The sequence below is a fragment of the Cherax quadricarinatus genome, chromosome 6 (assembly GCF_038502225.1).
Source record: "Cherax quadricarinatus isolate ZL_2023a chromosome 6, ASM3850222v1, whole genome shotgun sequence".
NCBI lineage: Eukaryota > Metazoa > Arthropoda > Malacostraca > Decapoda > Parastacidae > Cherax > Cherax quadricarinatus.
This window is the reverse complement of record NC_091297.1, coordinates 1,576,280-1,592,413: the sequence shown is the minus strand read 5'-3', so window position 1 is coordinate 1,592,413 and position 16,134 is coordinate 1,576,280. Positions and strand designations below refer to the sequence as shown.

Genomic DNA, 16,134 nt, shown 5'->3' with positions numbered 1-16,134 from the left:
AAGGATGGAGGCAGTGGAGATGTCATGTCTGAGGGCAATGTGTGGTGTGAATATAATGCAGAGAATTCGTAGTTTGGAAGTTAGGAGGTGGTGCGGGATTACCAAAACTGTTGTCCAGAGGGCTGAGAAAGGGTTGTTGAGGTGGTTCGGACATGTAGAGAGAATGGAGCGAAACAGAATGACTTCAAGAGTGTATCAGTCTGTAGTGGAAGGAAGGCGGGGTAGGGGTCGGCCTAGGAATGGTTGGAAGGAGGGGGGTAAATGAGGTTTTGTGTGCGAGGGGCTTGGACTTCCAGCAGGCATGCGTGAGCGTGTTTGATAGGAGTGAATGGAGACAAGTGGTTTTTAATACTTGACGTGCTGTTGGAGTGTGAGCAAAGTAACATTTATGAAGGGGTTCAGGGAAACCGGCAGGCCGGACTTGAGTCCTGGAGATGGGAAGTACAGTGCCTGCACTCTGAAGGAGGGGTGTTAATGTTGCAGTTTAAAAACTGTAGTGTAAAGCACCCTTCTGGCAAGACAGTGATGGAGTGAATGATGGTGAAAGTTTTTCTTTTTCGGGCCACCCTGCCTTGGTGGGAATCGGCCAGTGTGATAATAAAAATAAAAATAATTCTCATTTTTTGGTCTCATTTGATAGAATGGAAGATACATTACAGAAATAGATATGATTTTGATTGCTTTCACGATGAAAAGTGCCTTGAAATTGAGCTCAACCTAGGACAAATGGTCAATTGCTTAGCTGTTTCAAAGTAAACAAATGTCCATTCCAATATGCAGTCGTGAATGGGTTGACATTATTTATACAATTATTGCAATAAGGAATAACAATAAATCTTATATTTTTTGTGTGAATAAAAATTAAAAATTATTAATATAATAATAATAATAATAATAATAATATGTATAATAATATGTATAATAATAATAGTATAATATAATACAATAATAATAATAATATAATATGTTTAATAATAATACAGGTGTCCCTCAACATTCGCGAAGGTTAGGGGATCAAGAGCCTCGCCAATGTTGAAAAACCGTGAATGTTTGATGTCCCAATATATTGTAGGGAAATATAATACAATACTGCTTAACTTGTTGAACCATGAACAATCATAAAATACATGAAAACGTTGTAAATTGTACTAAATATATACATGTTATGCTTTAATAACATGTATGTTATTAAATACCACAGACTCTACCACTGCCTCCACCAATGCCTCCACCACTTCCTCCACCACTGGGAGTCGCTACTACCCTCCCTCCGACCCCTGCAACTGGCAGCCAGCCCTCCCACCACTGTGTGGTGAGTGTTTTGTTTGTTCATTATTTGCTATTAAACTACAGTATAAATAATGTTAACACATCCATGACTGCATATTGGAATGGCTATTTGAACAGGTATTGGACGGTGACATCATGTGTTTACTCTTGAACACAGCAAAGAATCAAACATTTCTGCTACTGCTAATAATAACAATAGTAATAATAATAATAATAATAATAATAATAATAATAATAATAATAATAATAATAATACGATATAATTGAAGAAGGAAATTGTACAAAAATACGAGGGAGTGGTTGACACATCTTCAGTGTGGCTTTGTTTATGCTGGAGTGAACATTAATCTCCCTTCACTTCCAAACATTTCACAATAATTCAGCAGTTGAGGCAGTGGTAGAGGCAGTGATAGAGGCAGTGATAGAGGCAGTGGGTGAGGCAGTGGTATTTACTAAACCTAACTTTGTTATTTTTTTTAAATACACTACCTAACAGAATACTCCATTCTACTGAATGTACAGCAATGCATGCAACCACAGGACCTGTCTTTGTAATACTCATTTGTATTTTATAGTTATCTGTTTACAATAATGTCTTATCACTGATTTCATCATTGCTTAGTTTATCTTAAGTTAATTTTAAGCCAGCCCGTAATGCTATGCATATAAGTGGCTTTGGCATGCTGCTCTTACCTGTATTTTTTGTACCTCTGTTTGTATGCTAACATTTCTAAATAAATAAAATAAATAAATAAATATACGTATGTTATAAATAATAATAGTACATGTTAATATTAATAACATTTATAATAATAATAATAAATGTTATTCATAATGTACTATTATTATTTATAACATATATGTTAGTAAATATCACTGCCTCTACCACTGCCTCTACCACTGCCTCTACCACTGCCTCTATCACTGCCTCTATCACTGCCTCTATCACTGCCTCTATCACTGCCTCTACCACTGCCTCTACCACTGCCTCTACCACTGCCTCTACCACTGCCTCTATCACTGCCTCTATCACTGCCTCTATCACTGCCTCTACCACTGCCTCTACCACTGCCTCAACCACTCCAGTCACACTCAATCTACAAGCACCAAACAATGAATTATTGTGAAATGTTTGGAAGAGCAGGGAGACTAATGTTCACTCCAGCGTAAACAAAGCCACACTGACAATGTGTGAACCACTCCCTCGTATTTTTGTACAATTTCCTTCTTCAATTATATCGTATTATTATTATTATTATTATTATTATTATTATTATTATTATTATTATTATTATTATTATCATTATTATTATTATTGTTATTATTAGCAGTAGCAGAAATGTTTGATTCTTTGCTGTGTTCAAGAGTAAACACATGATGTCACCGTCCAATACCTGTTCAAATAGCCATTCCAATATGCAGTCATGAATGTGTTTACATTATTTATACTGTAGTTTAATAGCAAATAATGAACAAACAAAACACTCACCACACTGAGTGGTGGGAGGGCTGGCTGCCAGTTGCGGGGGTCGGTGGGAGGGTAGTAGGGACTCACAGGTGGCGGGAAACTTGAATATGATTTGGTGGCTGGGAATTTGGTGGCTGGGAATTTGGCGGTTGGGAATTCGCGAATGTGTGAAGCCCGCGAAAGCTGAAAACGTGAATGTTGAGGGAGACCTGTACATCTTTCTTTCTTTCAACACACCAGCCATATCCCACCGAGGCGGGGTGGCCCAAAAGGAAAAAGGAAAATTTCTCCTTTTACGTTTAGTAATATAAAAAGAAGAGGTTACTAGCCCCTCGCTCCCGGCATTTTAGTCGCCTTTTACAACACGCATGGCTTACGGAGGAAAAATTCTGTTCCACTTCCCCATGGAGATAACAGGAAATAAACAAGAATAAGAACTAGAAAGAAAATAGAAGAAAACCCACAGGGGGTGTGTATGTATATGCTTGTACATGTATGTGTAGTGTGACCCAAGTGTAAGTAGAAGTAGCAAGACATACCTGAAATCTTGCATGTTCATGAGACAGAAAAAAGGATACCAGCAATCCTACCATCACGTAAAACAATTACAGGCTTTCGTTTTACACTCACTTGGCAGGATGGTAGTACCTCCCTGGGCGGTTGCTGTCTATCAACCTACTACCTAAATAATAATACATATATAATAATAATGCACTACATGTAACAATTATAATAGACGGCTTCAAAAGGCCATCACTAGATGGCAGTGTTTACCACAACAAAGAGGGAGCGGTTGTGGCCGACTCCACCTGTTACATAATGACATATTTTATTCATTCTAGAGTATATATCATGTTTCTATGTTATTTTTATTGTTTGTTGTGTCATATTAGATGAACTGTGATATATAAATAAGCTGTATAGATGATATTAGCGAAATTATTCACGAAGTATTTTGCCCGGTCTCCAGACAAACTCTCATCCACCGCTGACACCGCCCATACTACTACATGAATGACATATTTTATTCATTCTAGAGTATATATCATGTTTCTATGTTATTCATATTGTTTGTTATGTCATATTAGATGAACTGTGATATATAAATAAGCCATATAGATGATATTAGCGAAATTATTCATGAAGTATTTTGCCCAGTCTCCAGACAAACTCTCGTCCACCGCCGACACCGCCCATACCACTACATGAATGACATTTTATTCATTCTAGAGTATATATCATGTTTCTATGTTATTTATATTGTTTGCTATGTAATATTAGATGAACTGTATAGATGATATTAGCTAAATTATTCATGAAGTATTTTGCCCAGTCTCCAGACAAACTCGTCCACCGCCGACACCGCCCATACCACCACATGAATGATATATTTTATTCATTTTAGAGTATATATCAGGTGTGTATGTTATTTATATTGTTTATTATGTCATATTAGATGAAGTGAGATAGATAAATAAGCCGTAGAGTTGATATTAGCAAAATTATTGAAGTACAGAATTCCACTGGAACGGATTAATTGCACTTCAATTAATTTAAATGAGAGGAAACTGACTCTGCAAATGAGCAAATCCAGTTGCGAGGAAGGTCATGGAACAAACTCGCAAGTAGAGGTTCCACTGTATTCTGCTTATTTCAGTATACAGTACATTACTGTATAAACATTTAAAAATATACCAGAAATGTTATATATGGTGCACAGGTGACATTAAAACAGTATCAAAGATGGTTGACACAAACCCACTACGATTATAGTATGCTCCTCGCTTAGTGACGAATTCATTTAATGACATGGTCTCAGGAACAAAACTCCATCGTTAAGTGAGGAGAGGTTGTGCTTTTATTTAATTTTTCTTTGTTTCTGGGAGGATTAAATATTTTTTCAACAAAATAGCCATCTGCCACTAAGGTAGAGGGGCCTCAAAAAAAAAGAAAGACTTTCACCATAGCTCACTCCATCACTGTCTTGCCAAAGAGGTGACAATACTACAGTTCAAAACTGCAAATATTCCCATCTCTCTTTCAGAGTCCAGGCACTGTACTTCCCACCTTCTGAAATCAAGTCTGGCTAACTGGTTTCCCTTAATTCCTTCATAAATATTACCTTGTTCAAACTCCAATGGCATGTCATCATAAAAACTACTTCTCACATAAAAAACACAGCATGTCATCACAAAAACCATTTGTCTCACACATGCCTGCTGGATGTCCAAGCTCCTTGCACACAATCCATCCCTTACCCCCTCCCTCCAACCTTTCCCAGAATGACTCCTACCTTACCATCCCTCCACTACAGATTTATACACCTTCCAAGTCATCCTATTTTGTTCCATCCTCTTTTAATGTCTGAACCACCTCAAAAATCCCTATTCAGTCCTCTGGATAATACTTTTAATAACCTTGCAACTCCTTTCTTATCCCCAAGCTATAAATTCTCTGTGTAATATTCACACAACGTATTGCCCTCAGACATAACATCTCCACTGCCTCCAGCCTCCTCAATGCTGCAACATTCACAACCCATCCTTCAAACTCATATAAGAGTAAAGTAAAAGGACACAAGTGCAACTAATGTGACATTTATTGTGGCAACGTTTCGCTCTCCTGGAGAGCGAAACGTTGCCACAATAAATGTCACATTAGTTGCACTTGTGTCCTTTTACTTTACATATTGTCGGTAATTCTACCAACTTTATTACAATCATATAAGAGTGTTGGTACTACTATACTCTCATATATCTCCCTTTTTGTTTTCATGAATAACATTCTTTGTCTCCACAGATGCCTTAATGCACAACTCACCTCCTTTCCTTCATCAATTCTATGGTCCACCTCATCTTTCACAGACCCATCTGCTGACAGGTCCACTCTCAAATAACTGAACATATTCACTTCCTCCATACTCCCTCCAATCTGTTATCCATCTTTCATTACCTAAATTATTTATTACCCTCATCTCCTTGCTCTTTCCAATGTTCACTTTTAATTTCCTTCTTTTTCATACCCTTCCAAATTCATCTACCAACCAAAAACACAATGTCATCAACAAAAAAGCAACTGTGAAAACTCCCACTGTGTTACTCTTTATCTTCCAATTACACACTTCTCCCCAACATCCCTGCACTCACTTCTCTTACAACCCCATCTATAAATATACTAAACAACCATGGTGACATCATGCATCCCTGTTTAAAGCCTATTTTTAATGGAAAATTATCTCCCACTCTCCTACATACCCCAACATGAGCCTCACTATCCTGCTCTCTGTCTTACACTTAATTCTTTCAATAATCACTACCATCCACCTGACCAGGTATACTCAACAGGCTTATTTCCCTATAATTCTTACATTCTCTTTTGTCCCCTTTGCCAATATACAAAGGAACTATGGATGCTCTCTGCCAACCCCTAGGTACCTTCCCTGCTTTCATACACTCATTAAATAAAAGGGCTAAACACTCCAAAACTACATCCCCACCTGCTTTTAACATTTCTTTTCTGATCCTATCAATCCCAGTTGCTTTGCCCCCTTTCATTTTACCCACAGCTTCGGGCATTTCCCCCATAATCACATCAAGCTCTTCCTCACTCCTAAAAGGTGTTATACCTCCCTGCCCAATACATGAAATTGTAGTTTTCGTCTCTTATCAACATTTAAGAGTTCCTCAGAATATTCCCTCCATCTTCCCAATACCTCAAACTACCCATATAATAACTCTCCTCTTCTGTTTTTAACTGTCAAATTCATTTGCTCCCTAAACTTTCTCAACTTATTAATCTCATTCTTAATTTTTTTCATATTTTCAACAAAATTTATTGACAGCTCCTCATCCCCTTTTTCATTTGCTCTTTTTACATTCCCTTACCACTCTCTTATCCTCTCTTTTTCTTTCAATATACTCCTCCCTCCTCATATCATTTCTGCTTTACAAAAACATCTCATATTCTAATTTTTTCTATCTTACCACTCTCTTTACCTCATTATTCCACCAGTTGCTCCTCTTCCCTCCCCCACCCACCCTCCTATATCCACAAACCTCTGAACACTAACACTGCATTCTTAAATCTACCCCATCCCTTTCTTCAACTTCATTTTTTTACACTCTCACTAGCCCATCTTTCTATCAATAGTTGCTTATATCTTATCCTAACCCATCTCTTACCTGCTCATGCTATTCTCCTTGTTCACCATCTATGCTTTACTCTCACTGTAGCTACAACTAAAAACAATGAACTGATATCTCTGTTGCCCCTCTATAAACATGCACATCCAGAAGTCCACACAATGACTTCTGCGCCTGCCTTCGTCGGGTGTGGACGTCTCTCTCTCTCTCTCTCTCGCCTGAGTATCAGTGACAAATTTCTCCCGTTCTCTCTGGGACAGTCTTTGGTGGGAAGCCGGTTACTGAACTCAGGTGGGAGTGTGGGTGTCCCTCTCTGCTGGGGCTTGGCAAGGGGGTCCACCAGATCTAATTGGAAACTTCAAGTTTCTATCTCTATTTACAAAAGAACTTTTTTTCCTTTTCTTTCATCGCCCAGCCTTGGGCAACAATTTTTTCTTGTCCCATTGAGAAACCGGGCTCGATACGGCATATGCTGTCAGTGGCCCTCATAAACCCAACAAAGAAAGAAAGAAGTCTACACATAAACCTTTTATCCACTAATACATAATCCAATAAATGATTGTCATTATGTAAAGTGAAAGGACACAAGTGCAACTAATGTGACAATTTATTGTGGCAACGTATCGTTCTCCGGGAGCTTTTTCAAGCTCCTAGAGAGTGAAACGTTGCCACAATAAAATGTCACATTAATTGCACTTGTGTTCTTTTACTTTACATATTGTCAGTAATTCTACCAACATTAAGGGAGCGCTAGGGAAATTTTCCGCGCGCGCTCAACCAAAAATAAAAAAATTCTGGAAATTGATTTATATATACCGAAAAATAGCTTAACTCTTTGGCAACACAATGGTACAAGAATCAATGTTCTAAGACGTTTCTACAAGAAATTATAGTCATTTATATCAGGTATGGTAACGGCGATGTAGGTAGCGCGTCTGTTCTCAACCCATGTATTTTTTGGAATTTTTTCCTTGTTTTTTATTGCTTTTTCTTTGCATTATTCTTTCTAATATAATAATTGATTATTTGGCATCATATAAGAGTAGGTGGAGCTTATCAGTAGAGTGTCAGCCAATCGGGAGCCATCTGAGAACACTCGGCAGTACTCCCCCTCCAGATGGTGCCAGGTGAAATCACTTCATTATTACGTTTATATCAGCTTATATATCAACTATACGGCTTATTTGTCTATCAGAATTTATCTAATATGATATAATAAACACTATAAATAACAAACAAACATGTTATATACTCTAGACTGAATAAAATAGGCCATAATATAGCGAGAGTCCACCAGCAATATTTCGATATAAATGTGTTACTCCTTGTCTCCTTGTTCTATTGTTTGGTATGTGAGTGATAGAAAATGGTATTTTGAAGAGGATAACTGCACTAGAACATCAGTTTACTAAGAAATACACCGAAAAAAACGCGATTTCCACGCAAAATTTTTTTTTTTTTTTGAGACGGTAGGCCTGCTGGCGTTCTAGGCCTATATCTCGGAAGTAACTTTTTCACATATTTCGCTAATGTACACCATTATTAATTATTGTATTGAAATGATTTTCACTGACAATATAAAACAAAGTGTGTTTGAAAATGTGAGGATTCTTTTTTTGGAATATATCAAATATTTTTTATTTTGTGGGAGGTAAAAGGCAGATATTTTGGTGAATGCCAAAAAGTCTATCAAAAGTATTTTTTTTTCCATGATAATAAGATATATTAGATGAAACATGTGCCTCCCAAATTAGTGTCAGATGTATTCTAACGGTTGGGATTGTCAGAAGTGCCACTCGAAGTGCCATTTTGTCATACCTTGCTGCCATATATGAAGTCATTAAATATTTTTTTCTCTGTTGTTTGTTGGCCAATCATACTGAAACTTTGTCACATTCTTCTACATATGAACCTCTAAATATACACCAAAAATAAAAAAAATTGGTTGAAAAATAAAAGAGTTGGCCGAAATTGGGACTTGTACCATTAACCCTTTCAGGATCCGTCCCGTAGATCTACGGCTTTACGTTCAGGGTCCAAACCGTAGATCTACGTCATGAGCTCAGCTCACTCTGATAAACTGTGAGTGGTAGACTTGGGCCTAGATATGAGAGAATACATCTATGTGGTATGTGTGCACCACATAAAACAAATCCTGCAGCACACTGTGTATAATGAGAGAAAAAAAACTGAAACCAAGATTTTTTATTAAAACAGCAACTTTGCAGTGTTTTTTCGTATGTTTTTTATAGTTGTATTTGCAATTTCTTGGTCTCATTTGATAGAATGGAAGACATATTACAGAAATAGAGATGATTTTGATTGGTTTTAGCACTGGAAATGGCTTGAAACTGAGCTCAAAGTAGCGGAAACGTTAAATTTTTGCCGATGTTCAAGAGTAAACAAACGACCTCACACGTCTAATACACGCCAGCTGGTGGGTCTAATATACATTCACAAAAGTGGTGATGATATTTATACAATTATTACATTATTGCATAACAGTAAATCTTCTATTTTTTGGTGTGAATAAAAATTCATTATGTGAATAAAAAATCAAAATGGGATTTATTTGTAAAGCCTCAAAACATAACTAATGAACAGAGGAAATGTTAGTTTAGTGCCAGGAATGCCTATATTGTTTATTCTGGATGCTATTTGAAATTGGAATATTTTGAACTTTGTGTTAAATTGGCCAAATTACCAATTTCCGATCACTTTATTTTGTAGTTGAAACAGTTGACTCGGCGATTTCTTGTGCTCAATCGATAAAATAGAAGTAATACTAGTGAAATAGCTAAGAATTTGGTCAACTGGAATGATGTAATTGGCCTAAAATGGGAGTCGAAGTCGGCAAAATCGCCGATTCGTAAATATCGCTGACACATCAAAATTCGTGAGAGCATAATTTCGTCAATTTTCCATCAAATTTCATACTTTTTGTTTAATGCCTTCACGAAAAGATTCTCTACCATTTCATAAGAAAAAATAACAAATTTTTTTTGGAAAATTCTTGGACACTGGGGCACCACTTCAGATTTTGGCCTTGGACCCTGAAGGGGTTAATGTTGTCATTATGCCCAAATAATATCTTGTACAGTGGTCCCTCAATAATCGTCCGGCCTGAAAGTCATCCATTTCGGAAATAGTAGCGTTATTTCATCTAAACATTGGCTCGCAAATGGTCTGTAAACTCGCTAATCGTCTTTCGTCCTGGACGCGTACTCACTGCTCTGAGCCACGTCATCCTCCCTTCCCAGCCAGTGTGCCATTGTTTACCGGTGAGCAACGGTCCCTTTCACGTGCTCCAGTGAAATATTTCATAATATTCAATTCATTTTAGTGCTAGCAAACGCTAAATAAGCTACCATGGCTCCAAAGAAAGCTCCTAGTACCAAGCCTTTGGTAAAGAAGGTGAGAAATACGATTGAATTTAAGAAAAACATCAATGAACAATATGAAAGTGGCGTACATGTGGGCGAACTGGCCAGGATGTATAACAAATCCCATACAACCATATCTTCCATCATAGCCAAGAAAAAGGAAATCAAGGAAGCTGTTGTTGCAAAGGGGTAAATATGCTGACAAAAATGAGATCACCAGTACTCGAACATGTTGAGAAGTTATTATTGGTGTGGATAAACGAGAAACAATTAGCAGGAGATAGTCTTATGACGTCGATTATTTGTGAAAAGGCTAGGCAGTTGCATGACGATTTGGTAAAGAAATTGCCTGCAACTAGTGGTGATGTGAGTAAATTTAAGGCAAGCAAAGGCTGGTTTGAGAGATTTAAGAAGCATACTGGCATACACAGTGTGATAAGGCATGGTGAGGCTGCCAGTTCGGACCAAAAAGCGGCTGAAAAATATGTGCATGAATTCAAGGAGTACACAGAGGCTGAAGGACTGAAACTTGAAAAAGTGTTCATTTGTGACAAAACAGGCCTCTTTTGGAAGAAAATGCCAAAGAAGACCTACATTACTCAGGAAGAAAAGGCACTGCCAGGACACAAGCCTATGAAAGACAGGCTGGCACTCATGTTCTGTGCTAATGCTAGTGGGGATTTCCTCCTCCAGTCTTCCATACACTAAGAAGAATCACCAGTAAAGGTAAGTGTTATGCTGTTAATGTTTCATTCATGTCCCAGTGTATTGTTTATGTACTACATCTATATTTCATGTAAAAAAATTTTTTTGTTTTAATACTTCTGGGTGTCAGGAACAGATTAATTGTGTTTACATTATTTCTTATGGGGAAAATTGATTCGAAAATCATCTATTTCGATAACAGTCCCACTTCCAAGAACGGATTAAGGACGATAATTGAGGGATCACTGTATATTTATTTATTGTCTTTTTCTTAAAATATAATATTTATGTATAATGTGAAAAATGTCAATGACATATTCTTTTCCACTTGTAACAGGAGTATACACACATCACATTTACTAATAATGGTTAGCATCTAGTATGTGACTGATGTGCAAGCAGAAAACAACAGTTTATTGCTTGCAAAAGGGAGTTTCAAGTTTCTTTAGTCACTGTTGAAAATTTCGTTCTGTGAGCATTCACTAATTGGAGGTCGATTATAGATATAAGCAATGTTACAGTTAAGATTTTATAATTTCTAATCATACTCACAACTGGGAAGGTGATGGAATAGTCTTTGATGGGTTGAACCTCAAGACATAAGTTTTATTTATCAAAGGATCATCAGAGAATACTACTGCTGCTGGCATGGACTTGTTGTTTCTGGAAAGGAAACAAAATTATAAAATAACATTATTTTTTAAACAAAATCAAGTTTCATTTAAGGATGAATTTCATAAAATTTTAAGATGTTCAACTAGACATTTAGAGTAACAACTTGAAAATAGTTAAATTGTGAATACTACATACAACACAGAAAATTAAACTGAATAGGAAAATAATACAAAAGCCAGTACAGAATGGCAACACATGTAACCCCATTATATGATAAGAGTTGGGTCCAAGACTATTAACCTTTACACTGTCCAAATGTAGATCTATGTTTCCACTGCTAGCACTCCAAATATTTTGAAAAAAAAAAAAAAAAAAAATTTTAGAGATGGCAATTTTCTGAATGTAATAAGACACAGTTTATACCCACTAATATCCATGAAACATTAATATGTAACTGTAATTTCACTGTGTTATACGTACTATGTTTCAAAATTCAGTTATTCTCCAAATCCTAGTATTGTTTATTGCTCTTTTGTTTATTTATCAAATGGTAACCTTATTACCAAGTAAAGTGATTGTTACGAACATAGCCTGATGGTCCTCAGGTTATGGTGCTTCTCGTAACAAATGAACAGGATTATCATGTCTAGGGGACACCACTCATAGAGGAAAAGGCATTATCACAGTTCCTTGTTAATTTATTAATAATTCTTAATAACCACTTAAATTATTTAATATCTTTACAACTTTCTCATATCTACATTATGAGTTGAACATATGTCTCATTATCACATCACTGTAATAAACTAAGTATTTACAAAGGCACTCAGAGTCAGAGAAATATGGGTATGTACAAGTACTGGAGTTCTTTAAAAACTCAAACACAATGCTGTTAGAGCTATTCCACAGAGTTCAGTCTCCAATAATTCCTCTTATAGCACTGAGACTTGCTCACTTATTCTCACTTTCTTTATGAGATTCTCAACCGCCTTCTCTGACCGAGATAAGCCCTTGCAACGAGTTTCCGAAAGTCTTGGTAGCTTCTAGGGAGGTAAATGGTGATTTTTAGTTGGATATTTCCCTAGACCCTTCCTGGTCCAGAGGAAGGTATGAACTGATTAAGGTAAGGCTTTACCAGCCAACTTTGACTCAGTCAGAGCAGGGGTTGAGCAGCTCAAAACGCCTACTGGTGCTTAGCCAGGTCGCACCAACAGTTAGACTAATTAAACAACCTACCTATGTACAAAGCTAAATAATATATGGCTAGATAATAATATAAAGTCGAGCAAATCCATTTTAGCTACTAACGGAATTACTCCTGAATATAACATTAAGTGAAAAAGTCAAAATGACATGTAAAAATATTTTTTTTTTTTCAACAAACCGGCCGTATCCCACCAAGGCAGGGTGGCCCAAAAAGAAAAACAAAAGTTTCTCTTTTTAAATTTAGTAATCTATACAGGAGAAGGGGTTACTAGCCCCCTGCTTCCAGCATTTTAGTCGCCTCTTACAACACGCATGGCTTGCAGAGGAAGAATTCTGTTCCACTTCCCCATGGAGATAAGAGGAAATAAACAAGAACAAGAACTAGAAAGAAAAGAGCAGAAAACCCAGAGGGGTGCATATATACATATGCTTGTACATACATGTATGTGTAGTGTGACCTAAGTGTAAGTAGAAGTAGCAAGACGTACCTGTAATCTTGCATATTTATGAGACAAACAAAAGACACCAGCAATCCTACCATCATGTAAAACAATTACAGGCTTTCATTTCACACTCACTTGGCAGGATGGTAGTACCTCCCTGGGTGGTTGCTGTCTACCAACCTACTACCTAGGATGTAAAAATATGTCATTGCCAAAACAACAAGTGGAAATTTCCCCCTCAAAATGAACAAAGGGTGTAACAGTGATATTGAGAAATATTGTTAAAAATCCAAGCAAGATTTATGCTCAAAATCTCAAACATCTTAACCTAGCAGTTGCTGTGTATTAAATTTATTCTTCAACTCAACAATCTGTAGACCATCCCCTCCTATTATTTGGGGGATTATAAAGAATGCTATAAATTTCTACTATCCACAAACTTCTAACAGCACTCTACCTCATAGTTTTTTATTTTCTATTAGTTATTACAAATTCACTTTTCGTTTACTTAACCCTTTCACTGTTGGTACTGTAATATTATGGCTTGCAAGCCAGAGTCAGTCCTGTAATACTATGCCAAAATTCTAGCGGCTTCCAATCTTGCGGGAGAAACCTGGTAGGCCTATATATGAGAGAGTGGGTCTGAGTGATCAGTGTGTGCAGTATAAAAAAAATCCTGCAACACGCGGTGCATAAGGATTTTGGTTTAAAATAGCGACTTTGCGGTGAATTTTCATATGGTAATTAGGGTTGTATTCTCATTTTCTTGCTCTCATTTGATAGAATGGAAGATATATTACAGAAAGGGAGATGATCTTGAATGGTTTACAGACTAAAAGTACCCTGAAATTGAGCTGAAATTAGCGGAAATGTTCAAATTTTGCTGATCTTCAAGAGTAAACAAATCATGTCACGCGTCCAATAACACATCAACTGGTGGATCTAATATGCTTTAACAAATGCGCTGATATTATTTATACCATTTTTACAATAATGCAGTAGTTTGCATAACAGTAAATATTCTATTTTTTGTGTGAAAAAAATTCAAAATGGAAACTAAGTGCAATATGGAGACGTGACTAATGAACAGAGAAAAAGTTATTTTAGTGCTACGAATGTTTACACTGTCAATTTTGGACCCTATTTTGAAATTGGCTTTCCTTGAATTGGGTAGTTGAAATCAGTAAATGGGCAGTTTCTTGTACTCAGTTGATAAACAAAAGGTGTTCCAGTGAAATAGCTATGAGTTTGGTCGACTGGAACAATGGAATTGGCTGAAAATTGGGCTCAAAGTGGACGAAATTGTGATGCATAAATATCGGCAAGACCGCTAACTTCGCGAGAGCGTAATTTCATAAGTTTTCCATCAAATTTCATACTTTTGATTTCATTACCATCAGGAAAGGATTCTTTATCATTTCACAAGAAAAAAGTTTTTTTTTAAATTCTTCAACACTGAGAGCAAGTTTGTGAGCAGGGATCTCAACAGTGAAAGAGTTAAGGAAGGTACAGTGGATCCTTGGCTAAAGGCTGCATCGGCTAATGGCAAATTTGACTAATGGCTCCGCTTTGGCATAAAAATATTGGCTCGGCTAATGCTAAATAACTTGGCTAAGGGCTTTCATCCTGAACGTGTCCATATGGCCTGAGTGGGCCTGGCCACTCCATACTCCTTGTACAGCCAGTGTGCCATTATTTACAAAGCCAGTGAGGATGATTCCACGCATACATGCGATATATTTTTTATTATTCCATGTTTTTAGTGACTCACAAAATCGTAATGACACTATTGCAAACAAACCATACCACAGATGGGGTTTGAACCCCATGGGCCCCAAGAAAGCTTCTAGTGCCAGCCCTTTGGTAAAGAATGTGAGAAACACGATAGAATTCAAGAAAAAGTTTGTAGAAAAATACGGAAGTGGTGGTGGTAGAGGGTGGTAGTGATGGTGGTGGAGGGTGGTAGCGATGGTAGTAGTGGTAGTGATGGTAGTAGTGGTTGTGATGGTGGTAGAGGGTGGTAGTGCATGTGAGGGTGGTAGTGGTTGTGATGGTGGTAGAGGGTGGTAGTGATGGTGGTGGAGGGTGGTAGTGATGGTAGTAGTGGTAGTGATGGTAGTAGTGGTTGTGATGGTGGTAGAGGGTGGTAGTGCATGTGATGGTGGTAGAGGGTGGTAGTGGTTGTGATGGTGGTAGAGGGTAGTAGTGATGGTGGAAGAGGGTGGTAGTAGTTGTGATAGTGGTAGAGGGTGGTAGTGATGGTAGTAGAGGGTGGTAGTGATGGTAGTAGAAGGTGGTAGTGATGGTGGTAGAAGGTGGTAGTGATGGTAGTAGAGGGTGGTTGTGATGGTGGTAGAGGGTGGTAGTGATGGTGGTAGAGGGTGGTAGTGGTTGTGATGGTGGTAGAGGGTGGTAGTGGTTGTGATGGTGGTAGAGGGTGGTCCAGTGGTCAAAGTGGCATTAAAAAAACCAAGAAGGGAGGTAACCCCAGAAAAGGACTTGTTACCTGAAGTCTTTATGGGGCTTCTCCTTCCAAACACTAGTACACCTTCATCCTCTCCCCTCCTCCCGTCTCATCACTCATCAACAAGTCCACAATAAAGGTAAGTGTCATTTCAATATTGTTTATTCTGCATGTATCATTGTTTTCTGAGTAGGGATATGTATATTTCATGAAAAAAAAAATTACTTTGTTTAATACTTTAGGGTGTCTGGAACGGATTAATTGGATTTCCATTATTTCTTATGGGGAAAATTAATTTGGCTAAAGGCTAAATCGGCTAAAGGCTAGCTCTCTCGAACGGATTAAAGGCGTTAGCTGAGGGTCCACTGTATACATTATTTTTTACTGTCTTTTGTTAAGAGTTTGTTTTACAGTTTGT

General features: G+C 37.4%; 1 protein-coding gene across 8 annotated transcripts in view; it reads right to left on the bottom strand.

The window, feature by feature from the left end:
- The window catches only part of LOC128692060 (cholesterol transporter ABCA5), a 408,467-nt gene that overhangs the window by 321,288 nt on the left and 71,045 nt on the right, over positions 1–16,134 (bottom strand). For all 8 annotated transcript variants that reach the window (XM_070079720.1, XM_070079724.1, XM_070079709.1 and 5 more), the window contains one exon: positions 11,541–11,651. In XM_070079720.1, the coding sequence (XP_069935821.1) occupies positions 11,541–11,651 (111 nt within the window). The remainder of the gene's footprint in view (positions 1–11,540; positions 11,652–16,134) is intronic.